Source organism: Rhineura floridana, chromosome 11 (assembly GCF_030035675.1).
Source record: "Rhineura floridana isolate rRhiFlo1 chromosome 11, rRhiFlo1.hap2, whole genome shotgun sequence".
Lineage (NCBI taxonomy): Eukaryota > Metazoa > Chordata > Lepidosauria > Squamata > Rhineuridae > Rhineura > Rhineura floridana.
In genome coordinates this window covers 40724460-40751984 of record NC_084490.1, presented here as the reverse complement: position 1 = coordinate 40751984, position 27525 = coordinate 40724460, and the positions used below count along the sequence as shown (strand labels likewise).

The window sequence follows — 27525 nt, the reverse complement described above, 5'->3', positions numbered from 1 at the left end:
AATACATAGGATTGCACTGAGATGAGTGTACTCTGTTCTTCAGGGTTATCTTTAGGCAATCCAGGGAACACTGAAGTAGGAACTGGATTCTCACTCTTGAGCTCACTTACGGCTTTTTGAGATAATTGGGTTATTACACAATAAATGTACACTTGATAGTCTGTGATTAGTAAAGCTAAACATTTCACCACAGCCAGCACATTTGTTATAGGGAAACAACATTTTCCTAGTGCTTTCATATCTATTCTTGTGGTACTGCAACTTTTCTTCCCAGATAGCAAACTTATAAGCTCATAAGACATTATGAGGTGACTCCTCCCACTGGCTTTCAGATCAGGAAGCACAGACAGCTGGGGAGGCTGCAGGGTGCTGAAGAAATGTTCAGTGGGGAACATTTGGCCCACAAGATGCTGCTGAACTACAACTCCCATCATCCCTGGCCATTCACCAGGCTTGTTGGGGCTAATGGGAATTGTAGTCCAACAACTTCAGGAGGGCCAAAGGTTCTGCACACAAAGTTTAGTGGAAAGAAAAACACATTACCCACAGCAATCTTGCAAAGATAAAGTAAGCTCAGGCCTGCACCCACGCCACCAACATTCTGAAAAAATTGAACTAAATTTGAAAGTGCTCTGAGAATGCAGGAGAAAAACAGAATTTCCTTTCACAGGAGAATAAACTTTTTGAGAAATTGGAGGACAGGTTTCAACACAGTGCCACTCCTGATGACAATAGGACTGTGGCATCTGGGGGAGAGCCAAGTAACCCATCATACTCACCCTCTGAAATTAATGAGGTTATATTCACTTATTTCAATGGATTTACTCTATGGGCATCTACACATTAGCAGCTTAAAATGCAGTGAAGTCATTCCCCACTCCCGTTTCAAGTCGCTTTTGCATGCTGCGGCCCACTTCAGAGAGGCGGTGGGGATGTTCACATCTGATGCACATTACCTGCTTGGTTTCCCGGTCCATGCAACTCCCCCAGAACTATTCATGGAGATGTCATTTGCACATGCACACCAGCTGTCTCAAATGTACACTCCTGGCTTAACTGTGAAGCGAATGTGTCTTAAATTCTCCAGTTGAATTTAAGCTGGTTTATTATATATAATCTATAATTATATTAATCTATAATTATATATAAATCATAGAAACACCTAACCCTTGCGTGGATAACGTGATTTCAAAGGAATGTCCCTTACTCCGCCCGGTAATCAAGCCGGATACCGGCCGGTTCCCGATACCGCTAAGGTTTCTGGTAAACGTAGTTTATCGGTTCAATGTCGTGAGCAAGCTGATTCCGGCAATTGCAGGTAACAGGAGTGAGCGTGGAGTGACTGGAAAGGGCTACGGTGGGAAGGGGCAAAGCCGAAAGCTCAGAAAAGGAAGTGGGAAAGCATACTGGAGGAGAAGGAAAAGCAGTGAGAAAGAGTAGGTGGCTATAACTCCCATTCCATTGCTCTAGTTTCGTTCTAAAATGGTTACAAATGAATTCTTTTAGGGGAAGCAGTTCCGCGTCCCCGGGAGATAATGAGGCATACATTCATTCAATCAATCAATCATGTGAATATTCCCTAACATCATGGTCCCGGACTCTATGGGAAAATATTCCAGAACAATAGTCATGTTAAGTTTATAGCAAATGTGACTCCTGGCGCCCCTTGAGAGTATTTTACGTCCTACTAGTAGATTCTTCCTAGGAGTCTTGGGAATTGTAGTTCTGCAAGGAGGCTAGGGGTCGTTAATGCAGAATCCTCGCCATTGCCACGTTACTATATCCAGGGACCCTTGCGGAAAGTCGCAGTAAAAGGCTACTAAGATTCTAAACGGAACCGGAAGTCTCTGGTTTGAATCTTGCTGCTGCCATGAACTGGCGATGTTGCTTTAGGGGCAAGCCTCAGCCTCCTTCCCTCATCTGCAATATGAGGGTAATGATACCGACCTACCTGAAGTAGAGACAATTTGAGTGTCCTTCTTCCTCTGAGAATGCATGTGAATGGAGTGGGATTTCCCCTGCGCACATTTATCGTATTGTCAGATTGCTAACCCCCAGATCCCAAGGTATTTTGGGAGAATCAGAGGCCACTAAACTGGTTTAAAACCTCTTGGTGTTAAAACCTTTTGGCATTTGCAGCATAAAGTCATCAGCCTTTATCTTACATCCTAACCCTTTTCCCTATCCTTTTCAGCTTCACCACCATGGATGTATTCTACACCAGTGGAGTCTGGTTTGCAGAGATGCTTCAGACTGGTCTGCCTGGGCTGCAGGAGTTTTGGCTTTGGGTGACCTTTTTGGGTGACCCAAAATGTGTCTTTATCATTTATTTCCCTCTCGCTTATTTCCTGCTGGACCAGAAGGTTGGCATAAAAGTACTTTGGCTGGGCTTAATCTCTGAATGGCTCAACTTAGTCTCTAAATGGTGAGGAAAACAAAGCAACTGTCATAAAGCAGCATTGCAGGTTTGGCCTGGGTTTGCGGCCTGTATGTCTGTAAACCTTGGGACTCAGCCGCTTGGTTTGATTTGATTTAAAGTTTGTATTCCATTTTTCCTCCAATGAGGTTAAGTTCAAAGTGGCTCACAAGAACAATAGCATTAAAAACTGGCAAACATTTCTGTTGATATAATCATATTTAAAAGTACAGTTTGCATATAAATGAGGCAAAACCCAACAAATTCAGTAAACAATTAATCCAATTCAATCCGAACTCCTAATAATTAAAAATATCAGAAATAACTGCTGAGCACCAGCCCAGTGCCAGTTGACATACTCTTTGGGGGAAGGGGCTTCTTCACCCAATGCAGCAGCATAATCCCAGACAGCAATATCTTTCATAGTTTTGGGGGCCCTCTGCCCTATTCATTTAAAGCACTATTATAACACTTTAAACAGTCATGACTTCCCCCAGAAGTCAAATAAATAACGGTGGGGCTGATAGGAGTTGTAGCCCAAAACATCTGGAGGACGCCAGGTTGGGGAAGGCTGGCATAAACAGTAAAAAGTAGCTGTCGAAAGTAAAAAACGGCAGGTGAAATATCAAATAAACTTAAAGCTCCAGGAAGTCATAAAGCATCAGATCAATTATTCTCTATTTTATTCTCCCCCTTCCTTTCCCAAGGTTTTTATTTGGTGAACGGCCCTTCTGGTGGATCTTTGAGTCTGGATTTTCCAAGAAGGGGGAAGTTGCTCTCCACCAGTTCCCTGTAACTTGTGAAACAGGACCAGGTTAGTAACTCAAGATAAGGGTCAAAACATCTGTCCATCTGGGCTTTGTGGTGCTTGAATGGGTGGGGCAGCCCAGTTAATTCCTTAACTGTGGCGGTCACTTTGGAGACACAGCCATGTGTTCCACAAACTAATCAGAACCTCCTAATGCAATCCATTATTCTGAGATAGCAATTTTGGATTTGTTCACATGCTGTCATGGGACATATGAAAAGTTGAAACAGCAGCCTTTACCAACCTTTGAGTCCCCGGGTGTTGCTGGACTACAACTCCTATCAGCCCCAGCCAGCATATATTCAGGAATTATGGGAAAAGTAGTCCAGCAACATCCGGGGACCCAAACATTGGGAAAGGTTGAAATAGAGAACCAACCAGCACACTTCCGTTCATCAGTAGCCAGGCAGATGCCTCTGAAAGACCACAAGCAGGGTATGATAGTGATGAGGGTCAGGGTTGGCGTTGTCAGGCATGTGCTGAGGCCCATGTCCCAGTTAGGGGGCCATTACTAATACATGGAGCCTCCTGACCCTGTTGTTCCCCCTCCTTGCTGTCCCCTGCAAGTGACCTCCCTGTGCCCTGTACTCTCTGTCTCTGGGAGATGGTGCCAGTTGGACCCAGAGGGAAAGGTAAGCAAATAAGCAGTGGTGGTAGTGAAGAGGAGGTGGAAGGCCCACTCAAGAAGGGGGAGCAGTGAGAACATCTTGCCCAAGCCCCCCTAAAATCTGGGACAAGCACTGGCGATAGCCCTCCCATGTCATTTGTCTCAGTCATCTGGTAATAAATGGTACAGGCAACCTAGAAATCTGCCTGATGTCATATCAGGCATTGGTCCATGTAGCTAAATATTGTCTGCACAAGGAACAAGGAACCTGGAGTTGTTGAACTTCAGTTCCCATCACCCCTGACCATTAGCCTTGCTAGTTTGGGTTAAACTGATATCATAGGGAAAAATTATAAATTGTCCTGCAATGTTATCAGCAGCTCAAAAGATATACCACAGCACTCCGCATGATGCCTTGCAGTCAATCCTTTACATGTTGTCTGTTCAGAAGCCCTACTGAGTTCAGTAGGGCTTACTCTCAATTAAGTATGTATAGGCTGGCAAGCCTGAGATCACATCCACATCTATACTACCAATTTAAAGAACTCTTATACCTCTTTAAACAATTGTGGCTTCCCCCAAAGAATCCTGAGAACTGTGGTTTGTTAAGGGTGCGGTGAGTTGTTAGAAAACCCCTGACAGCACTCCAGTTCCCAGCACCCTAAACAAAAAATAGCTCCCAGGATTCTTTGGGGGAAGCCATAACTGCTAAAGTGGTATAAGAGTGCTTTAAATGTATGGTGTGGATGTGCCTTTAGTGTTCGTGTGCAAACATTGACTGGTATGTGACCCCAAGTTAAAAAAAATTAACTCTTAGATGGGAGAGAACTGATTTCTGAAGAATGACAGCTCTATTTATTTATTTAGCAGCTAATGGTCACCCACCTTTTTGGACCAGTGAGCACATTTTGGAATTTAGAGAAGGTGCTGTCAGTGCCATTCGCAAAATGGCTGCTGCAGGTTCATGGCATAACAGAAAATGGCTGCCACCTCTGAAAGAGCAGGGAAAAAAGAGAAAAGCACAAAAATGGTGTGGGAATCTACCCCCCCCCCGGCCCCAGTTAGCAGCCCCATCTTTGGGGGGAAAGACAGCAACATCAGCCATTGCCCCACTCACTCACAGAGATATGTTTTTTGCACTTCTCCTCTGTTAAGAATGGATGATAGGTCAGGGGTCCAGTCCTGTCATCCAATGAAATGGGGCATGTTTAAGGGGCATATTTAATGTAATGTAAAAAAAGACTGAGGCAGTGCAAACAGGAACTGAGCGGTAAGTTGTGCACTGCAAATTTTTAAGGGGATATTTACTGAGACCTTTTGAAAGTGCCATAGAAGGCACATGGGACCCATGGGCACAGTGTTGGTGAGCCCTGAGTCTAGCAGCTGGTGCAAGCAGATGTTTAATAGATGTTTAATAAGGCATCTCAGGGAAGCAAAAATAGGGACAGTTATTTTTCAGGGACAGGTACCAAACAATGGGGATTGTCCTGGTAAATGGGAACAATTGAGGCATATGGAATAAACAGCGTGGCAGCATGGTGCTGTGTCTGGTTCCATGTGGCACATTTTAAGAAGACCATTGACAGGTTGGCATATGTCCAGTGGAGGAGTCCTAGGATGATAAGGAGTCTGGAAATCAGACCCTTAACACCTTCCTCAATCCATGGTTCACAACGGTGCAACCCATGGAATGAAGAAGAGAAAAGGTTTATAAAGACATCCTTTTTAATCACCTCTGTCAAATCTGAAAGTATAATTTAACACATGATGTACTGTTGGTTCAAAAATTTTTTTAATTAAATAAATAGTTTTTAAAAACGAATCTGGAGTCCTATGAGGAACAGTTGAAAGAATGGTTTAGACATGGGAGGAGAATATTAAGAGGAGGCATGGTAGCTCTCTTATTTATTTTCTTACATTTATATCCTGCCTTTCTTTCATCAGGAAACCCAAGGCAGCATACATGTAGTTCCCAGGTGGACTTCTGTCCTGGTACTGACGAAACCTAGATCTGCTTAGCTTCAGGAATGTGGTACTCTCATGAGCCTTCAGACCATACCCTGGGCCAAGTAGTTCTTTAAGTAGCTGGAAACTCTAATGCAGAAGATGGAGCAGACTTGAGTTAGACTGCTGTTGCTCCAGAAGGCACAGCTAAATTTTGGTTGAACGTTAGGACAAACATCCTAACATGAAAAGCTGTTCGACAGTGGAACAAACTGTCTCATGGGGTGGTGGGCTGTCCCTTTGCTGGAGACATTTAAGCAGAAGCTAGACAGCCAGCTGTCAGGGATGCTGTAGTTTACAAGATCCTACACTGAGCAGGGGGTTGGACTAGATGACCTCCAACAGTATGATTCTCCCAGCAGTAAAGATTTCTTTTCCCTGACAAAGTGCTGGTACTCCTATTTTGTGGTTCAGAGACATAGGGATTAAGTTATATAGTGGAAGTTAGGATTCCACAAAATAAATTGCTTTGAAGGCCATGTATTCAGTGTTAGTTATACTTAGGTCACATTCACACCATACATTATTCCACTTTAAACAGTCATGATTTTCCCAAAAGAATCCTGAGAACTTGTTTGTGAAGGGTGCTGAGAGTTGTTAGGACAGTCCTGTTCACAGAGCTACAATTCCCAGAGTTTTCTGGGAAGAGAGACTCACTGTTAAACCACTCTGGCAGTTGTAACTCTGTGAGGGGAATAGGGATTCTCCTAACAGTTCTCAGCACCATTCAGAAACTACACTTCCCAGCATTCTTTGGGGGAAGCTATGACTGTTTAGTGGAATAATTGTATAATGTGGCCTCAGATTAGATCCACTGAAATTACTGGACATAGCTAATTTAGGTTTATTAATTCCCGCGGGTCTACTCTGAATAGAACTTACTTGAATATAACCCTTTCTGCCCCCTAGTTTACTAGCTTTGCACATCCAAGCAGAGACAGGTTTGATTTCTTTCCAAAACCTGCATTCAGGCCCTAAATTATTAGCTGTGTTTTTAAAAAAATCATTGGAGAATTCTTCTCAGCTCCTCAAACTCTGCTTCTTGGAGCCATCCCAATTAACTGTGTTAAGCTGTCTAGGCCTGGTTGGCTGAGAAGTGTGCCTGAAATGCTAAATCAAGTTGGCTTCTCTGTTGTGTTTGGCAGAAGAACAGTTAAGCTCAATGCTGCCAAATCGCAGTTTAGAAATATGGGTTGAGCTCCATCTCACACAGTTCTTATGCAGACAAAATGGAGGAGAGGTGGAACTTGAATGCCACCATGAGCTGTTTAGAACAGGGATGTTGTTGGGCCAACTCCCATCAGACCTAGCCAGCATGGCCAATGGTCAGGGTTGATGACCATGACTGTAGTCCCAACCACATTTGGCGGGCCACCAGTTCCCCATCCCTGCTTTAGAAGAACGGTGAGAGAAAAATGTTATAACTAAATAAGCAAAAAAGAGCTTATAAAAAAAGTAAGCTAAAAAGAGGCCCTTGAGGGATAGCTCAGTTGGGCCCAATATGAATAAAGATTTATGTCCTTGTGGTCTGAACAGAGTTGAATGGTTGGAACATTCAAAAATAAAATTTTAAAAAGCATATGCCCCCTTACTTACGGAGGTGGGACAGAAATAGTTGGCCAGCTCTTTTGGCAAAATGAAATTTGGGCCTGTGGTAAAGAAGATCGAATGCTACATCTGTCGGAAAGATAAACCTATGACGTATAATGGTGCTGTGTGTTTGTGTACTCGGCTAATAATCTTGGCGCTCTTTTGAGGTAAGCAAATGGTTGTACTTTTGTCGGTTTCACGAGGCAGCGTGAGTGGTTGAAAGTCAACAGGCTGACTGTTCCAGGCTGTTTTGATGCTTTGTAAAGGTTACTGTGGATGTCCTGTGTTTGATTTGCTCCGTTGTAACGGCAAAGTGCTCCAGAATAAATGGTTCTGAGGTATCCGTTGAATGATACCCTTCAGGAATTTGTCCGAACCTTTTCTAAAATCACCTAGATTTGTGTTCATCATAACGTCTTCTGGTAATTATGTGTTGTGTTTCAAGATGTCCTGTCATTTGTTCACTCATGCCAACTGCCAGTAGAGCAGGGGTCAGGAACCTCAAGCACAGGGACTGAATGATGCCCACCAGGCTTATTTATCCAACACCACCCCCGTCTTGGCAATGTCCTCTCCCCAGGCCGCACCTCTTACTGGCCCTGCTCCTCACCCTTCCCAAGTACTTTTGCCTGGCTGCAATGTGGTCTTGAACTGTGATAGTGCCTCTTTCTTGCCTAGATGGAGAATAGAGAGAGGTGTGAGAGGGGTATGTACATAGAAAACTGTATTTTGTGTGGCTGGAATATAGCCTTCCTGCACAATATCTATTGCTCTGCCCACTCTTGCCTGTAGCCATCCCTCCTTTTGCCTTGGCATGTGGCCCCCAAAAGGTCACCTACAAGGAAATGCAGCCTTTGGGCTGAAAAACATTCCCCACCCCTGCAGTAAAGCACGAGGCAGGATCACACACGCACGGCAGAGGGGAGCCCAGCAGAAAATCTGTATGCTATCAGAACCACATCCTTCTGCCCACAGAGTGAGGCGGGCAAACTTCTACTGTAATCTTTTTCCTTTTCCCATCACTGCCCCCTCCTACCTATCACCAAATGGGCTTTACAGTGGAATATGCGCAGGTGGATCGCCAATGTATCTACCCCCTTGTGGATTTTCCCATTTTGGATTGCTCTGCCCAGTGAGGAAGAAGAGGGTGTGTGTGTGTCACCTGCAATTTCTTCAGAGGAAGTTAATGAAAGATACTTCCTTTTCCTTTTTCCACGTTTTCACTATAGTTGATAAAATCACCTAAAATATACAAGACATGGTTGAGAAACAAAGTTACTGGGTCTTTCTCAAAGGCTTATTATCAAAAACATATACCATGGGGAGTGAATATATTCTGTATACTACAGACAGGAGCTCCCCAGGGGTTACCTTCCCTTCCCCTTCTTTTCTCTAAATAACACTGCAGCATTATTTCTGACATCTGCCACCAAAATTAAACATTTCCCCTGCATTTCTAGAAAGTACTTTCAAATCCCTTGAAATTCATCCAGCTTTTCTTTCTTTTGATATACTGCTTTCCCCATTTGCCAGAAACAATGGGGTCCTGGGAGGGGTGTGTGTCTAATGATGAGTTTGCAGCCTGCGGAATCCATCGCCGGGGTGTGATGCAGATCAGTGTCATGTTAGCTGTGAACAAGGCAGACCTTCCTGCTGCTAGCTGAGTATTTGGTACAACAGGCAGGTGATTTGGGGCATGTGTGTGTGGGATGATAGTGGTGAAGGTTAGTAATAGTGCAGCTACTGGTGCTTTACTTATTTGTAAGAGTGCTCTTTAATGTTGTAGATATCCAGTGCCTTGGTTATGACTTTTTAGGGGGGTTGGCGAGCACCATTTGCACATCTTTGAAGGTGGGATGGCTCCCACCATGACCATTTAAGAAAGTAGCAACTGAGCCCCTCCTAAAGAAATTGTGTTTGCCACTAGATGACCCCGCATGGGTCACATCTGCACCTTGCATTTAAAGTGTAATTATACTACTTTAACAGTTATGACTTCCCCCAAAGGATCCTGGGAACTGTAGTTTGTTACAGATGCTGAGAATTATTAGGAGACCCCTGTTCCCCCTCGCAGAGTGATAATTCCCAGAGTTCCCTGGGAAGAGGGACTGATTGTTGAGCCTCTCTGGGAATGGTAGCGCTAAGGGGAATAGGGGTCTCCTAACAACTCTCAGCAGCTGTAACAAACTACAGTTCCCACATTCTTTCGGGGGAGCCATGACTGTGATATGATAGTGCTTTAAATGTAAGGTGCAGATGCAGCCGTGGTCTCTAACACATCTTGGATTACATTGTAACATGCAGGGTAGCAGCACACTGCACAGTCTCAGGTATTTCTGGATGGCCATTCATTCCTCAGTCCTCCTTGTTCTAGTTGCTGACCTGACTTGAGCATCAAAACCACCACTGGTGAAAACATGGGGTAATACTGTGCTCCTGATCTTTTTTGACCTGTGTTTTTGACACAGTGGGACTTTGGTTGGTTGTTCATCCAGAGGACCTGGTGGCAAATAATAGGACAGTGTGAGAGGGGTTTCAGGATGAATGTGTTCTGACTGATTGCCACCGGAAGGGATAACTATTTCAGTGTTCTTCTGCCGGCTGAGATCTCTTCCGTGGGGGTCCTAGAGAAGTTTGCTGCTGTGTGCACTGTTGTTCTGCATTAGGGGTGAGAAGCTGTAGCACTCCCAACTCCCATCAGCCCCAGCCAACATGGCCAGTAGTCAGCGATGATGGGGGCTGTGGTCTAGCAAACATCTGGAGGGCCACAAGTTCCCCCTCCCTGCTGTGCGGCGATATGAAACTGTTGGGGAAATTCTTTTTAATGTGGCGATTTGGTACAGTGCTCAGATTATGGGAGGAAAGGGCCCTTAATGAAACCCACAAGTCCTTTTCCTTCTGAAAACAGGCTCAGCGGAGGAAGCCATCAGAAAAAGTAACAAAGCCTGGGCTCCTCTGATGCCTCTTTAATTCCAGCATTGATTTGATGTCACCAATGTGTTGATTAAAATTAGGTGGCCATTTTGGTCCCTAATATCAACACTGAGAGGGGTTGGTAAGACAATACTTTCATTAAGGAGTTATTTAATGGATATGTGGCTGTTATAATCATCTACACATGCCTAATGGAGCAGGATTTTGTCATCCGGTAGTACATTCTATGTCCATGTCGGAGGTCTCTGAATACCAGTTGCAGGGAATCAGAAGTGGGGAGAGCGCTACTGCACTCATGTCCTGCATTTGGGCTTCCTGTAGGCATTGGTTGGCCACTGTGAGAACAGGATGCTGGACCAGGCAGGCCTTTGGCCTGTTCCAGCAGGGCTCATGTTATGTTAACAGAAATCTGAATGCAGTGAATGGTGTTTCTTGGTGGGGGTGTTTGACTCTGTCCACTCAGTCCTCTGAAGTGGGACTTGAATTTAGAAGCAGGTCCAGCCTTCTTCACAGGATTACAGAGTTGGCAGAGACCAAAAGGCCTTATAGTCCAAGCCCTCTCTTAAGGATGCTGATTGAGAGAGAGAGAGAGAGAGAGAGAGAGAGAAAGCCCTCATCTAATGTCCTCTTTACTTTCACAGGCAGTCCCTCTGGCCACTGCATGATCACAGGTGCAGCTCTATGGCCAGTAGTAACTGCTCTAACCACACGGATATCACAGCACTCCAGAAGGTACATCTCCATATCCTGGCCATTCACATTCCCTGTTCTCTCGCTCTCTCTGTCTCCCTTCCCCTCTTATTTTACAACAAATCCATTTTATAAAATGTGTAACTAAAAATGTGCGTGTTTGTTTTATTCCGCCTTTCTCCAAGGAGCTCAAGGCGGCACACATGATTCTCCCCTCCTTTATCTTCACAACAACCCTGTGAGGTAGGTTTATCCTAAGAGTGACTGATTGAAGGTCATCCAGTGAGTGAGCTTCATGGCTGAGTGGGGCTTTGAATCTGGACCTCCCCAGGCATAGCCTCCTATTCATTTTATAAAATTGAAAATGGTTTTTAAGTGTTTAAATTTGTACATCTTTGAAAAATGGAAATGGACTGCCTTCAAGTCGATTCCGACTTATGGCGATCCTACAAATAGGGTTTTCATGGTAAGTGGTATTCGGAGGTGGTTTTACCATTGCCTTCTTCTGAGGCTGAGAGGCCGTGACTGGCCCAAGGTCACCCAGTGAGCTTCATGGCTATGTGGGGATTTGAACCCAGGTCTCCCAGGTTGTAATCCAACACTTTAACCACTACACTACACTATTATATTGTTTTTTATGTTGGCAGGCAAAATTTAAAAAAGCAGTAAATTTATGAGCTGACTTTTGGGGAAAAGAGGACATGGGCTGACAGGTAGCCAACATAATGCCCTCCGATGTCATTGGACTACAACTCCCATTATCCCTGACCATTGGCAAAGTTAGCTGGGGCTGATGGGAGGTGGAACCCAGCAAACATCTGGAGGGCACCAGGTGACTCCTCATCTGTTAGGGATATAATTCTGCATCCTCAGGATGAGCATAGGATAGAAGGTGATGATGGCAAGCATGGAAACATCACCTGCAAACAGATAAATGCTGACTTTAAACGTAGATGGTGGCCCTGTAAAGTTTTCTGGGAGAATGTTGCTTTTATTCTTTTTTTATTCTTTTTATAGCATTTTAATCTTGTCCTTCCTCCAAGGAGTTCAGGGTGGCGTACATAGTATCCCCCCCTTTTAACTTCATAACAGCCCTGTGAGGTAGGTTAGACTGAGAGACAGTGACTAACCCACAGTCACTGAAGGAGCTTCATGACTGAGTGAGGATTTGAACCTGTGTCTTCCAGACTTAGTCCTTTCCTGTACTCTAGCCCAGGGGTAGTCAACACAGCATCCTCCAGACACTGTAAACTACAGCGCACATCTGCCACAGCCAGCATGGCTAATGGTCAAGGATGATGGAAGTGGTGGTCCAACATCTGGAAGGCACCACTTGGCTATCCCTGTTCTGGCCTTCCCCTTCCACAGTGCTTTGGCATCTGGCCACAGATGCTTTTTGGCATGCATTAGGTCACACCTAGAGTATTTGCTGCAAGGCAAGGGGCTCCTTGGTCTCCCATCGAAGTATCCAGCAGCCACCACCTCTCCCATTCCCCAACTGTAGTGCTACCCCTGCAAACACTATTTCATAGAATCATAGAATAGTAGAGCTGGAGGAGGCCTAGAAGGCCATTGTGTCCAACCCCTGCTCTATGTAGGAATCCAAGTGAAAGCATACCTGACAGGTGGTTGTCTAGCTGCCTCTTGAATGCCTTCAGCGCTGGAGAGCCCACCACCTCCCTTGGTAATTGGTTCCATTATTGTCCCACTCTAACAGTTAGGAGGTTTTTCCTGATGTTCAGCCAAAATCTGGCTTCCTGTAACTTGAGCACATTATTTTATGTGTTGCACTCTGGGATGATGGAGAAGAGATCCCAGCCCTTCTCTGTCTGACAACGTTTCAAGTATGTGGAGAGTGCGATCACATCTCCCCTCAGTCTTCTCTTCTTAAGGCTAAACATGCTCGTAGGGCTTTGTTTCCAGTCCTCTGATGATCCTTGTTGCCCTCCTCTGAACCTGTTCCAGTTGGTCTGCATCCTTCTTAAAGTGCAGTGTCCAGAACTGGATGCAGTACTCAAGATGAGGCCTAACCAGTGCCGAATAGAGGGGAACTAGTACTTCACGCAATTTGGAAATATACTTCTGTTAATGCAGCCTAAAATAGCATTTGCCTTTTTTGCAGCCACATCACACTGATGGCACATGTTTAGCTTGTAATCAACATCTTCTGTTGAATAATCACATCAGTCTCATCTGGGAATTAATTTGAGCCAGGACTCAGCCCTAGAACCATGTGCTTTTTTTGTTTAAGTGATGGATAATCATAGCCAGCACTACTGTAGTAAGGGGAGGGGGAGCCATCTCCTTCCCTTCTCCCTTCCTATCCAGCAGGCGGATGGGGGGTGGGGGTGGCTGATTGCTCTTGTCAGAGGTCTAATCTGATTGCTTGCCGAGGGCTGCTCCCCCCTTTCCTTCCATTGCTCTGTCCATTTTGGCTTCTCCCCCTTTTTCCTCTTTCCCAGAGGTCTGAATGTTCCTCCCTCCCTTCATCGCTCTCTCAGTTTTGGATCCTGCCCTCCTCCTTTCCCTCCAAGCTCTCCCCACCCTCACATTTGTATAAAATTTGGCTGAGGAGTATAGGTTCCCCACCCCTTGCTCAAAGGCACCTTCTTTGCGATTAATACTTCCCACATTCCAGGGATGCATTGGAAACAGACACCAGGGCTGAGCAGTGGTGGCTTCTTTGGATTTGGCTGGAGAGCTCCTTCCCTCAACCCTTCCACCAGCTGACTAAAGCTACCGTGTCACACTGGGGAACTAGCGCGGCATAGTTGTTAGAGAGTTGGACTAGGAGACCAGGGTTCAAATCCCCACTCAGCCATGAAGCTCACTTGGTGACCTTGGACCATTCACTGCCTCTCAGCCTAATCTACTTCACAAGGTTGTTGTGAGGATAAAAATGAAGAGAGGGAGAATGATGTATGCCACTGTGGGGTCCTTGGAGAAAAGCAGGAATATAAATGTAATAAATAAATAAAATTTTGCTCTCCCCTTTTCTGTTCCCTACAGCTGGTTCGTGAAGGCCATGCCCTTTAAGGCTTATCTCCTCCTGCTGCTGGCTGTAGGTCTGTCACGCATCTTCATCCTCGCTCATTTCCCCCACCAAGTCCTTGGCGGCATCTTGGCAGGTGAGTACATTGTGGTTGTTGGTGGCCTGTGGCCATTTCTGCTATCCATGGGTAGGCATCCTTTGGTATCCCAGCCTCCTTTACAGAAGAATCTTTTATTGCACATGTATGACGAATGCTACAGTGGGATGTTTCAGCCTGAGATTGAAGATGCTAGTGACATTCTCCTGAGCAAGGCTCAGAAATGCACTGCAAAATGATTTAAACCCAAGTCTCTCCAGTTCCCTAGACCTTGGTGGGCCAGTGAAGTAAAGCATCCTTGGCTGAACTGCCATCAAGACCCCTTCACTGTTTCTTTCTGTAGCCCACTCTAAGCACATAGACAGAAAGACTCAGGAACTAGGTATCTGATGGAGTACCTCTGCAACAACCAACCTGCCCATGCTTTTAAATTGGTGGAAGGGGCCCTTCCTGTCTTTCCACCCCCGTGAGTGCCACTTTCTATGTGGGGATGCAGGATAGGGTCTTCTCGGTTATGGCACCCTGGGTCTAGAACTCCCCCCCCCTTTAGAGGCACAGAGAGCTGCATCCCTGATAAGCTTCTGTCTCCAACTCAAGACATTTTTATTCACCCAGGCTTATGGTAGACGTAGTTAGCCTACTCTGATCCATGGGAGTTCTTCTATGCTGTAGTATCGCCTTATTTTTGTGGATTTTATGATGGTTTATCTATTGCAGTGGGAGCCAATGTGGTGCACTTGTTGGAGGTGCCATACTAGGATTTGGGATATCAGGGTTCAGCTCCCTACTTGGGCCCGCCTGAGCAACCTTGGGTCAGTCGCTATCTCTTAGTCTAACCTACCTCACAGAGTTTTTGTGAGAATGAAATAGGGAAGTGGAGAAGCATGTACACTACCTTGAAGTCCCTGGAGAAAAGGTGGGATATAAGTATAGCAATAAAGAAAATTAACACCATTCCTGACTGGCTGGCTGGGGCTGATGAGAGCTGTAGTCCAACAGCATTTGGAGGGTCACAGGTTAGCCACCTCCAATCTATTGTTTTAAGTCCTGCATTATTTGATTTATGCCGCTCTGATTTTTTTGGGAACTCCTTTGTGATAATTTCTTTGATGAAAAACAGCGTACAGATGCTTGAAGTAAATAAATAACTCAGCATCCCTGCAACAAAAACTGTATTTATCTGTTTTCAAAACTGCCAGAGCAAAAGCGGTTAGATCATTTCACACCCTTACGCTTTTGTGGTTAGCTGTGGCAGGGTCACACATCTGGGGTTGTGCGCGGCTGCAGTTTCTGGCCTCCTTTGTTGTACAGACCGAGTTAACATTGCAATCCTGCACGTATTTACGTGGTAGAAAAAATTCCACTGTGCTGCTTAATGGAAGTTACTAATGGAATTGCATGGTTGGGGGTTACTTTGCGGTGTGCGGAGACCATTGAAGAAACGCCAGATCCTTTAGTTGAGCAGAAGGTAACTCAGGGATCTCTACCAGTAGATCCCTGAGTGATTTGCAGTAGACCTGGAAGGGCTTCCAACTCCCCAATGGTTTCGCAATAGTGATAATAAAAAGCTTTCCTCCTGCTGCCCACCCCCTTAAATTAAGTTGCTGAAATCAAGAAAGCTTGAGAGAAAACAGGATGTGTGTGAGAGACAGGATCTGTGTGCAACCTCCAGTTCTGGTACTGGGGGGGGAATCCTGTTCAGAAGTGCACCCCTTCTTCTCAGTTCTCTGCCCTCCTTCCTGAGCCACTGACCTGCACCTGGCACCGGTTGGTGGTCTTCACTGTTCTAGTGAAAACCAAAGTAGACCTTGCAAGCCTAAAGTCTGCCCGCTCCTGCCTTAGACTCCAAGGGCAATGAGAAAAACTTGGCCATAGCGGTGGCGGCTCATGCGACATTTCCCCCTTTTCTCACCTCTGTCTCTTTCTGCCAGGGGTCATCCTGGGCTGGCTGCTAGAATCTCGGGTCCCACTGGAGAGGGAACTCAGCTTCTACCTGTGGGCGTCGCTGTCTCTCTTGCTAAGCACCACCGTGACCTATTGGATGTTGATTGCTCTCGGCATAGATCTCAGTTGGTTAGTTCCTCCATCCAGGGAGAGAAACCACTGGAATGTAGGGGCTGGGTGTTTTTTCCCCAGGGATTGTGGGACTCTTATATTCTGTTAGCCTTCTGCAGTCCGCATTCCACACATTTTCTGTGCATACTAATCTTTCAGCTCGTTGGTATTGTAGATTGCCGGGGTGGGGGGGACACAGGTGGTGAGTTCGCTAGGAAGAAGAGCACTGCTCGCAGGGGGTGGATTTTAGGGTCATCGAGCTGGTTTTTTCAAATGTCCCATACAGCTTCATTGTCCTGTCTTTAAAAAAAAAAAACTTTTCCCAAAACGTCAGGGAGGTTCACAACTTAAAGCAATACTCATGAAAATGTCAGTTTATAGTGACTTCTGAAAATGGAAACAGCAGCAGTGTCATTAAATTTGTCCACCAATATCAAGTTTTATGGCTTCAGAAATTTTAGGGTATCTCTTAGTTCTATCTCAGATACTGTCTTCCTTGACGTGAGTATCGTCAGAAGAGCACTGCTGGATCAGGCTTATGGCCCATCTGTTCTTGCAGTGGCCAACCAAATGCCTATGGCAAGCCAACAAATGGAACCTGGGTGCAACAGCACTCTCCCCACCTGTGATTCCCAGCCACTGCCGTTCAGAGGTCTCTGACAGTGGAGGCAGAACATAGTCATCATGCTTGATGGTAGCTGTAGATGGCCGTATTCTCTGTGAATTTATCTAACCCTCTTTTAAAGCCATTCACGTTGGTGGCCATTGTTACATTTTGTAGGAGCAAATTCCATAATCTAACTATGCCTTGTGTGAGAAAGTACTTTCTTTTGTCTGTCCTGAATCATCCAACTTTCAGCTTCACGGGATGGCCCTGAGTTTTAGTATTATGAGAGAGGGAGAAAAATGTTTCCCTGTCCACTTTCTCCATGCTGTGCATAATTTTATATCCTTCTGTCGTTGCTCCCCCTAACCTACTTATGCCTCTTTGTTCTCCTCCAGGTCAATCAGCCTTGCCACCAAGTGGTGCGCCAGTCTTGAGTGGATCCGGATGGACACACGGCCCTTTGCATCTCTGTGCCGTGATACAGCCACAGCCCTTGGACTGGGGCTGGCTTTCCAATCCTCATACTACACCCAGCTCAAAGGCGAGAGGTCTGGCTGGTCTCAGAGGGTGTGGTGTGCCATCCTGGCTCTTGTCATCCTACGCCTACTCAGCGACATAGCACAACCGCAGATTGTGGCTCTATGGTATGGGCTGACTTTTGCCAAGTATGCCATATTCCCGTGGGTTGTGATTGCACTGCTCCCCAAAGCATTTCACACTGTGACCTCCAGTGTGACACCACCCCATAAAGAAGATTAGCTAGAGGAAAGGACTATGTGTCCTTCTGTGGTACGGAACTCCACAGCAATCCTTAGCTTTGCCTTGGGGCTTTATTTCTCTTGGTGTGTGATGAGATTGTTCCATCAGAGCAGATTTTGTATTTTGCCTCCAAGAGTAAAATGAGCCTGTTCACTTGGGCCAACTGAGTCTAAACAGCCTTACCAAAAACTCCATCATCTCCCCTTGAATCCCCTCTGTCCTCCCCTGCCATACAGCTAAATTATAACAGGCATGTGCTCAGGCATACACAGGGGCTATTATTTGTATTGAGGTTTCAGAACCAGAACCAAAAGGGATGCTGGAACTGGTTGCTTTGTGACACAGTGACCTGTTCAGAGCTGGAGGTTGTTAGGGAGCAGGTTAGACATTCATTCAGCTGGTCAGGTAGAGCTGATCAATCAGGAAAAGGGAGGAAGAGAAGCTGGATGGGTTCTCCCTTCTCCAAACTGCCCTCCAAATATCTGACCAGAAAAACCACAAATACACAAACATTCAAGAGCCAAAGCTCAGTGGAAGAGCACTTGCTTTGCATGCAAAAGGTCCCAAGTTCAATCTCTGGCATCCCCACAAAGGACTGGGAAAGACATGTCTGAAACCCTGGGGTACTGCTGCCAGTCAGTGTAGATCATGCTGAGCTAGATGGAACGACTCTGTACAAAGCAGATTCCTATGTTCCTACAGTCCCTCCTGCTGCCACTGTTGATATATACACTGGTGAACTGACATCTGCTGTGGGGAAGGTGCTGTCATTTCTTGTGTGCCCAAGTTCAGCACTAATGGCACACAACTGGAAAGGTCACTGTAAAAGGCTCTTTTGCTCTGGCTCAGCCAAGATGGTGCTGTCTGGCTTTGGTTCCCCAATTTTGCTCCCAGTTCTTCCAAACATACCACCAACCCTCCAGTAAGCAGTCCCCTTCTTGCTTCTCTTCTCATTGTGCTAGCTCTTCATATCAGAGTTGGGTTGAATTTCCGACTTTTGTGTGCCCAGATACCCACATACCTACCTGAAATAGCTGTTATACAGTAGGAAGAGTAGCACGAAATTTAATCATGAATAAACCCACCAATTTAGGATGTTTATGAGTAGGTGGATTCATAGAAAGGGAAGGCCAGAACTTTTCCCAGCCTGCTGTTCTGCTCTGCCCTGTTGCTGGAGCATATCACTGGGTGTGGAATTGCTGGCTGGGAAGCCATCCAGCTTGCTGCTTCAAACGACAGGCTGCAGACCTCCATGTTAGAGCCATACGACAATGGAACCAATTACCTAGAGAGGTAGTGGGTGACACTGGAGGCATTCAAGAGGCAGCTGGACAGCCACCTGTCGGGAATGCTTTGATTTGGATTCCTGCATTGAACAGGGGGTAGGACTTGATGGCCTTATAGGCCCCTTCCAACTTTGCTATTCAATGATTCTATGATCCCAGTAGATCTGCATACAAGTAAAGTAAGCAGCTGTCCAGCCTGAGTAGATTCCTGGTCCAGGAGTGAGAAGCCTGCATCCCTCCAGATGTTGCAGGTCTACAAGTCCCATCATCCTGAACTATTGCCTATGCTGGCTGGGGGCTGTTGGGAACAGGAGTCCAACGACAGGTGGATGGCCACAGGCTCCCAGGAAAAGGCTTCACACTTTGTGTCAGGCTGCTTACTGCAAGTGGGAAGGAGGTATTTAGCCTGCTGTATAAAGTGGAGCCCTTCCCCACTAAATGGGGGAGGGTTCAGATTCAAGAGGTAGGGAAAGGGCTGTAGCTCAGTGGTAGAGCATCTGCTTGCATGCAGAAGGTCCTAGGTTCAATCTCCAGGTAGAGCTATAAGAAATTCCCCCCATAACCCTGGAGAGCCACTGCCAGTCAGTGTAGGCAATACTGAGCTAGATGAACCAATGGTCTGATTCAGTATAAGGCAGCTTCCTATATTCCTAAGAGGCCATCCATGAATCTACTCACAAATAAGCATACTGAGTAGATATATTAGAGGGAGCCCTACCTAGGCAACAGCTCTGATGGTCTCATGGTGGCTGCTCAGTCATGATAGGGACCCTGAGCCCCCTTTAAAAAGAAAAGAAACACCCACTTTCCTGCTGCTAAATTGGAGTGGGGCACTATGACGCCAACCAGGATTTAATGTGACTGCATTAGCCCTTTTGAATACATATTCAGGGAAAATAGGTGGTGTGAACACACCCTAAAGTTGTAAGTAAATGTCCATAGAAGTAAGTTTTGTTGAAGTTGACAGGCTTGCTTCCATGTAAACGTGCTTAGGATTTGGGGGGGGGCTCCTTGGTTTTCCTAAAGCAGGGGTAGCTAATGTGTCCTCCAGATGTTGTTGGGCTCCATCAGTCCTATCCAGTCTGGCCAGATTATGAGTTGTAATCGAGCAACATCTGGAGGGCACTATCCCTCCCCTAAAGTATGGCTTGGTTCCGTTGTTTGTAAGAAATGTAAGATCTGACATTTCAAGATATTTTCACCGCACGTGCCCCTCCTTCAGAGAGCTTTGCTCCTGTATATTTATTATTTTCAGTCAATATTTGTGATTTTCCTGGGGATTATTATATATTTTATTGTATTGTGCTGTAGATTGTAAGCTTGTTTGTACATAGAACCCTTAAAACTGAATTTTCAAAATGCATAACCTGATTTTTTTTTTTAAAAAAATCCCCAAGTGAATTGTGGCAGCATCTTTGTTTTGAGGGTATGCTTTGACTGTTCAAGTAGTTATCCCAGTATGCCAATCTCTACCGCCTTCCATTTTCTGACATCTCTGAAAAGGAAGGGCCGTGGGACAGTGGTTGAGCAAATATTCTGCAGGCAAAAGGTTCCAAGTTCAATCTCTGGCATTTCTAGGTAGGTCTGGGGAAAGACTTCTGCCTGAAAAATCTGGAGCGCTGCTGCCAATCAGTGTAGACAGTACTGAGCTACATAGACCAATGGTCTGACTACATATAAGTCAGATTCCAGTGTTCCTAAAAGGGGCCTAAGCTGTATACTGGATGGAGGAATAGTGATGGCAGGCATGAGTTGAAAGATCCCCATCTCTGTACATGATTGACCACCTCTTTCTCCCACTGCTTTCTGCCTAGCTCCATTACTCAGGAAGTAGTCTGTGGTCCAGTACACTGACACAACCTCTTAGGCTGGCCAGCTATGCCTTTGCCTTCCTTCAGTCCTAGACACCATATTCCTTAATTATCTTGATTGTGCATATTAAAAAAGACCCCAGTTGCTTTAAAAGAAGTCATTGGCAACCCATGTTTTGCAAGCAATGGCCAGTGTTTCCAACCATATCAGCAATAGCATTTTAAAAATGCCATAGCTGCATGAATTGGCAATCTAGTGAAACAAGCAGTGTTAGATATGGTGACTGCATTGGCATGATGGGTCCAGGGACAGGCCATGCTACCTGACAGAGTAAACTGCCTCAGGGAGGGATGGGGAACCATGTGGCCCTCCCAATGGGGCTGGGCTACAGTTCCCATCATCCCTGACCATTGGCCATGCTAGCTGGAGCTGATGTTCCCTATCCCTAGTCTAAGGTTTTCCTCTGTTTCTTTCAGTCTTTGCCAAAGGTTTCGTTTTTTAAAAAATATAACCTAACTATTGATATCAGAATAAATGATAAAAATCAAGTTTGTGTTCAGAACTTGTCACATCATTTGTCTGCCTCAAGTGAATCACTTGCAGTAGCCACTTTTGAGAGACAGTGAGAAATAGAATCTAAGGGACTTGCCAGCCTTTTTAAAAACACATTAATTGAGCCACAGGATCTAGATGTCTTTAATCAAAAAGGAAGCTGCTTTTGTAAGGACGGTTCCACAGCATTCAAACTGTCTTTTGCCTTCCCTTTCTCTGGCTGCCCACTAGTGAGAACTGTGAAAAACACAAGGCTTATGGAAATTATAGGAGACCAGTGAAAACCCCCACACTTGAACTGTTTGGTAGACTTTTAAAAACATCTGTAGGGCACTAGCCTGGGGAAGGCTGTTACTACATATTAACAGCAAACTCATTCTCTAAATGTGGATACTTACATAGAGCCAAAATGGCATGCACAAGGGAAAGGTATCGGCTGACTTGAGATTACTCAGAAAGTTTGCAGAAGTACAATTAAAAACCCCAACACAGCTCAGTCCCATAATGCTTGCTGGTTGATGTACAAGAGGAAAATGGAATAATGTATCCTGGAAAAGTGCATAGCTGGCTGGAATCCTGAACTCTACTTTGCAATATTTTGTTGCAGGTCCCACTTGCATTCTACTCTTTAGTGAACCTTTTGCTTTCCTTATTCAGTTTTTTTTAATGTGGTTCTCCTCTAGTAGGACTATATCCTACATTTTCATAGGATAGAAATATTGCATATGCTGCCTATTTTCTGGTGTCCATCCCTAGCATATTGCTGACTCAATTTTGTCCCTATCGTTGCCTTTTGAAGATAACTAGTTAAAATGCTGCAAGTGTGAGCTGCTGTCATTTGTCAGGATTTAGCTCCCTCCACCGAGCCTCCAGAACAGGGGTAGCCAATGTTGTGCCCTCCATATGTGGCTGGACTACAACTCTCATCAGCCCCAGCCAGCATAGCCAGTGGTCAGGGATGATGCAAGTTGTAGTCCATAAACTTCTGGAGGGCACCACACCAGCTACCCTTCGTCTAGAAGCTATGAGAGGGGTCTAAATCCCTCCAGTTTCTTAAGCATAAACTGTTTTTCTTCCTCTCCTCTAACAGTGGGACCTGGGAGGATCCAGGGAAGCTGAAGGGTGAGAGATTCAGGACAGACAAAGGGAAGTTACTTCACACATTTCATCCACTGGGTTCTGCTAGTTTGGAAAGTGGAGACAAGACTCACAAAGAAAAAAAAAAGCCCAAAGGCTCCAATACATTGATTCTTACAACAAAATATTGCCAGAAACAATTTTATTTACACAAGGACAAACATTGGAACATATTACAAAATACTCAACTGAAAATTGTATCCAGAGCGAGATAAACTGAGAGAAAGAGACAGAAAGCAGGAGAGAAAAGCGGGGGGGGGGGAGGATTACAGTTATTCCCACTTGTGGGAGCATCTGGGAAGGGAGCTGGGGGGGATGTCAAAGTCCCAGTTCCCTTCCACAAGTGCAGCCCCCTTGGCAACTTAATACTAGTGGGGAATCCTAGGAAAAGGATACCCACAAAACGGGATCAGTAACACACACAGTTGTTCCATGCGGTTGTCCTAAAGACTAATGGCTTTTCAAAGGAGTTGCTACTTTGGGCCAGTTCTGACTTCTCCCTCTCCCCACCCCAACAAAATAAAATCCAAGATGAAAAACAATGCTGGTGGATATTTGTCTTCCCATCCATCCACCCACCCCAAAAAAGGAGAGGAGGAAAAAAGATGGAGGTATGACAATCTAAAAGCCGGGCTCATCCCTTCCTCACTATAAGCTCTGCGTAACACACTGACCAACTTCAGATTTAGCTGGAGTCCCTTTTGCTCTGAGTGGAGAGAGGCATATAATCCTAACAGTGGGATTTTGTTTCATACCTTTATTACAAACCATGAGTGCAATTATACATTGGTGCAGAAATAGGTGTACTGGACACTCAAAAACTACATCCAGCAACCTGGATAATGCACACGAAACACCATAGGTCACCCCATTCACATCCTCATGTGGAAGCCTCAGTGTGCTAGGCACTGTTTAGCCACAGGGATAGGGACAGAAGCAACCATGCAGCCTTCTGCAGAACTCTAGATCTGCATGAGGCTTTCCCACAAACCATGTGGACAGGAGCACCTATGAAAATGTGGTGTGGGGGACAGCATGCCTGTGGCATGTTAATGTGAGCATGAAGGAAAACCCTGCATCTCCCATGTGGACAGACAAGGAGGATTTGAGCACTCCCGAGTACTACCTCCTCCCTCTATAGCCTGTTGCAAACATGACCACAGAAAAGCCTACAAGCCTGCTAAAATATTGCCTCCTCCCTGCCCTTTATTTCACGTCTGCTGCCACTATATTCTGCAGCAGCAGACGTCTCAATATTTGTATCTTGCTTGCAAGAACTCACCCACCATATCAAACCAATGAGCTACCTTGACAGTTCTTTAGCTGAGGAACCCTCATTGGGTTAGATCAGCAATGGGGAACCTGCAGCCCTCCAGATGTTGTAGGACTCCAGCTCCCAAAAGCCCCGGCCCAGCATAGCCAATGATCAGGGATGATGGGAGTTGAAGTTCCTCAGCATGTGGAGCACCACAGGTTCCCCATAGCTGAGTTAGATCCAGACTAAGGCTGCAATCCAATACACACTTGCCTAGGACTAAGTCCCATTGAACCCAATGAAGCTTTTGAGTTGACATGTACTGGATTGCAGTCTAAGTTAGTTGTATTTAGGTGCCCTTGCTTTCAGTGGGATCAAAGTCAAGTCATGAGTAATAGCCTAATTGCAACTTAGTCTGGATTTACCTCATGATAAACAAGTTTATAAACACATTGTTTGAGCTTCCTCTAACCACCAAGATAACATCCTCACTTGTCCCAACAGAAAAAGGTGTATGGGATACTTTAGGTTCCTATTGGAGCAACAACAAAAATCCTCACAAATGTTTTGATTGGCCACTATGTCATTCAAGATTGTTCATGAGAAGGCAGTCTGCCACCAATTATGAAACTAGCATAGGTGGAAGTGAGATGGCCTGTATATACACACACACTGCACCTGCTCTAGATGAATGCACATTTGAGGCTATTCAGGAGCTAGGCCTGGCCTACCAACCACCCTTAGCTTAGGTCACATCCAAACCATACATTTAAAGCACTCTTTTACCACTTTAACAGTCATGGCTGCCCCCTAAAGAATTCTGGGAACTGTAGTTATTAAGGGTGTTGACTTCACAGACCTACAATTCCCAGCATCCTTGATAAAGTACAGCTCCCAGGATTTTCCATGACTGTTAAAAGTGGTAAGAGTGCTTTAAATGTATGGTGTGGACGTGACCTTTGTAAGACATCATATCTCACAGTCAAGAACTGTGGGTCTTGGTTAATTTTGTCTGTTCATGACTGTAATTCAAACTGGAGTGTAAAGCAGTAACAAACAGATAAAACTGTATGTGGTTTCACAGCTTCACCCCCTCAAGAAAGCCAAATACTCTGTCAGGAATTTTGGTATAGCTCTGTAAGCAGATGAAATCCTCACTTTCTTCTGTCAGCTTCTGAAATATCAAGAAAAGCAAATTCCTTATTCCCCAAAAAGGCATTTACTAAAATATTTTAAACTGGCATGTGGTGGGCCCCTAACGGAGCTAATTGTTGCATATGTACTAATCTGCCTCATCCCCTCCCCCCAAAAAACTCTTTCACCACTGATGAAAAGTGAGTCAAAACTAGAGGGAAAACAGGTGTGTACAATTATTCCTGATCACAGAGGGGATAATTGTAAGCACCTATTCATCACTCAGTAGTAATTTTCACAGAATGAGAGTTGGAGGGGCCTTGTAGTCTATCCAATTCAATCTCCTGCCCAATGCAGGAAATCCAGAGCTACAGCATGCCCAAATGAATGTCCAGTTTCTGCTTGAAGACATCCAGGAAGGGAGAGCCCACCACTCTTCTAAGTATTTGGATCCATTGATGAACTACTTTTACAATTAAGAAGTTTAATGTTTAACCAAAATCTACCCTCCTGAAACAAGCCCATTAGAACTAATCATGCCCTCTGGGGCAGCCTCTTCTATGTGACAGGCCTTCAGGGATATGTAGAGTGCTACCATGTATATATGTTGTGAAGGTGTAGGTGATGGCTGGAGGGCAGAAGAGTGCCTTGGGGAATACACTTGCATCACATGACACCTCTGCAAACTACACAATACAGATGCAAAGCCCATGTGGACTCCCCTGCCTGCCCATATAGCACAAGTGAAAGCTCAGGCAGGCCATGCTGGACGCAGGCCAAGCCATCTACCTGGAAAAAGTGCAAAACCACTAAGCATAAATTAAGGGTAGGTACAGATGTACATTGTTGGTGTGACTGAATCATTGCAGAAGCTCACTCACCACATTGTATACAGATGTACAATTCACTGTCCAGGATCAAGTTCAGGGCAACCAGTTCTGCCATTTGTAGCAAACAGTGCTGATTGGCTGGTGCTTGGAACATCACAAACCTTCCTCCACCTCCATCCCCGGAGGAGTTTTATATCTTTTGAAATGGCTTTTTTTGAAATATGCAACAAACATTTAAATGAATAAATGTTCATTCTGCACCTGTTATGTGCCTTCAAGTCGATTATGACTTATGGCGACCCTATGAATCAGCGACCTCCAATAGCATCTGTCGTGAACCACCCTGTTCAGATCTTGTAAGTTCAGGTCTGTGGCTTCCTTTATGGAATCAATCCATCTCTTGTTTGGCCTTCCTCTTTTTCTACTCCTTCTGTTTTTCCTTTCTGCACTTACATTTTTTTAAAAAAATTAAAGGCTCAGATGAAGATTGAGGAACAGCATAGACAACTGAGCTCAGTGTTTAAATCACTGGTAAGTACATCTGTCAATCGTGCTTTGAAGGAGCGTGGGGGATGCCAGTCTCTCTCTGCCATGAAAAAAACACCCATGCTAAGCCTTGCTTAAAGGTACATCTGTACACACCCTTAAAGGTGTGGGAAGCTCTAGAATGAGCCTACCCTTGGGAATCGGTCCTGTAACTACCCTGGAGCAGTGGTAAATGTTGCCCATTGGGACTGCTAGGGTGGAAGACAGAAAGACCAACAACAGGCAGAGCCACAGTCAACTAATTCTAGTTTTGTACCCATCCTCTGCCCTGTTGAGTTCTACAAGGGCAACACCGACAATAAGGAGAAAGCAGCTAATGCCATCCCCTGGACTGGATGTAAGAAAGAAGCCAGACAGGTGGGGGCTGGATGAGGGCAAACAGGTTGGTGGGGCACTGCCTCCATTAGTCCTAATGGACCAGCCTCCATTGCTTTGGAGTCAGGGCCAGTCCTGCCATGCTACAGGATGAAGCAGCCTGCTTCAGACAGTGGCACCTTGAGAAGGGCATAGATCAAGGCAGGAATTGGTGCCTGAATGGCGCAACAAGACTGTTTAAAGTGCCGGCTCTAGTGGGGGGGGGGAGAAGGCGGGACTAGGTGCCAGTTGGGCTCCACTTCTTGCAGCACAATGTTTTGGGCTGGCACTGGCTGGCATGATTGAGGGCTGCTACGATGACAAAGACCTACCCAAAAGCCCAAGCAGAGCTATGGGTGCTGAGGTACTAAACTCAAGCCATTTTAAGGGATGGCATTTTTAAGCCATGAGAGCACATCTCCTGAGTGTAGTCAGGAATTTGGCAATCCTGGTATGTGCGTAATAAGCTCATGGTCCTGTTTGTAATAAACAGGAGACACTGCGGAACAATGCTGTTGCATTTACAAGAGGTTATACAAGCAAAAGGGAAGGCAGAGAGTAGAAAGCAGCAGAGAGGTGTCCCACCCAGGTCTTGATATTGCTATTACTGTTATTCCATCATTAGTAATCATCATCATAATAGTAATAAGGGTTTGGTGCTTCAGATGTAGATGGGGCATCATCTGTCTAGCAACAATGATTGAGACTAATCTGTATTTGTTAATGTTAAGGGTTGTACTTAATGTCATATGTAGGCTCTCTGATGACCCTCATTGGCAAGGATGCATTTCACCACTTCTCCCTCCTTCTCCCTATATGGCTTATTTTTCCTCACTATGCATGCAAAATTTACACTTGTATACGTATATGGCAGAGAGAGAGAGAGAGAGAGAGAGAGAATATGAGAGAGAGAATTTAGAACTTAGAAGTTAGGGGAAACACTGTCATATACCCCCTTCACTGCTCAGCCAGCTGGATTCATGCTTACAAGGTCCTTAGTATCTAAGGTACCACATGGGGGTACCACAGCATCCTGAGTAACAGCTATCGCAAGTAGATC

The 27525-nt window shown here is 45.3% G+C and overlaps 1 protein-coding gene across 4 annotated transcripts; it reads left to right on the top strand.

Annotated features, from left to right (window-relative positions):
* Window positions 1-1146: 1146 nt before the first annotated feature.
* G6PC3 (glucose-6-phosphatase catalytic subunit 3) lies at window positions 1147-21205 on the top strand. Of its 4 annotated transcripts, none has more exons than XM_061589987.1 (7): window positions 1147-1318; window positions 2195-2425; window positions 3124-3230; window positions 11001-11091; window positions 14059-14177; window positions 16070-16211; window positions 17196-21205. In XM_061589987.1, the coding sequence occupies exons 1-7, from the start codon at window positions 1197-1199 to the stop codon at window positions 17557-17559; spliced, it is 1176 nt and encodes a 391-aa protein (XP_061445971.1). In that variant the 5' UTR covers window positions 1147-1196; the 3' UTR covers window positions 17560-21205. The 4 variants fall into 4 exon arrangements, with proteins under 4 accessions (XP_061445971.1, XP_061445973.1, XP_061445974.1 ...); XM_061589989.1 differs by lacking the exon at window positions 1147-1318 and adding an exon at window positions 1328-1436; XM_061589990.1 differs by lacking the exon at window positions 1147-1318 and adding an exon at window positions 1893-1933.
* Window positions 21206-27525: the final 6320 nt, after the last annotated feature.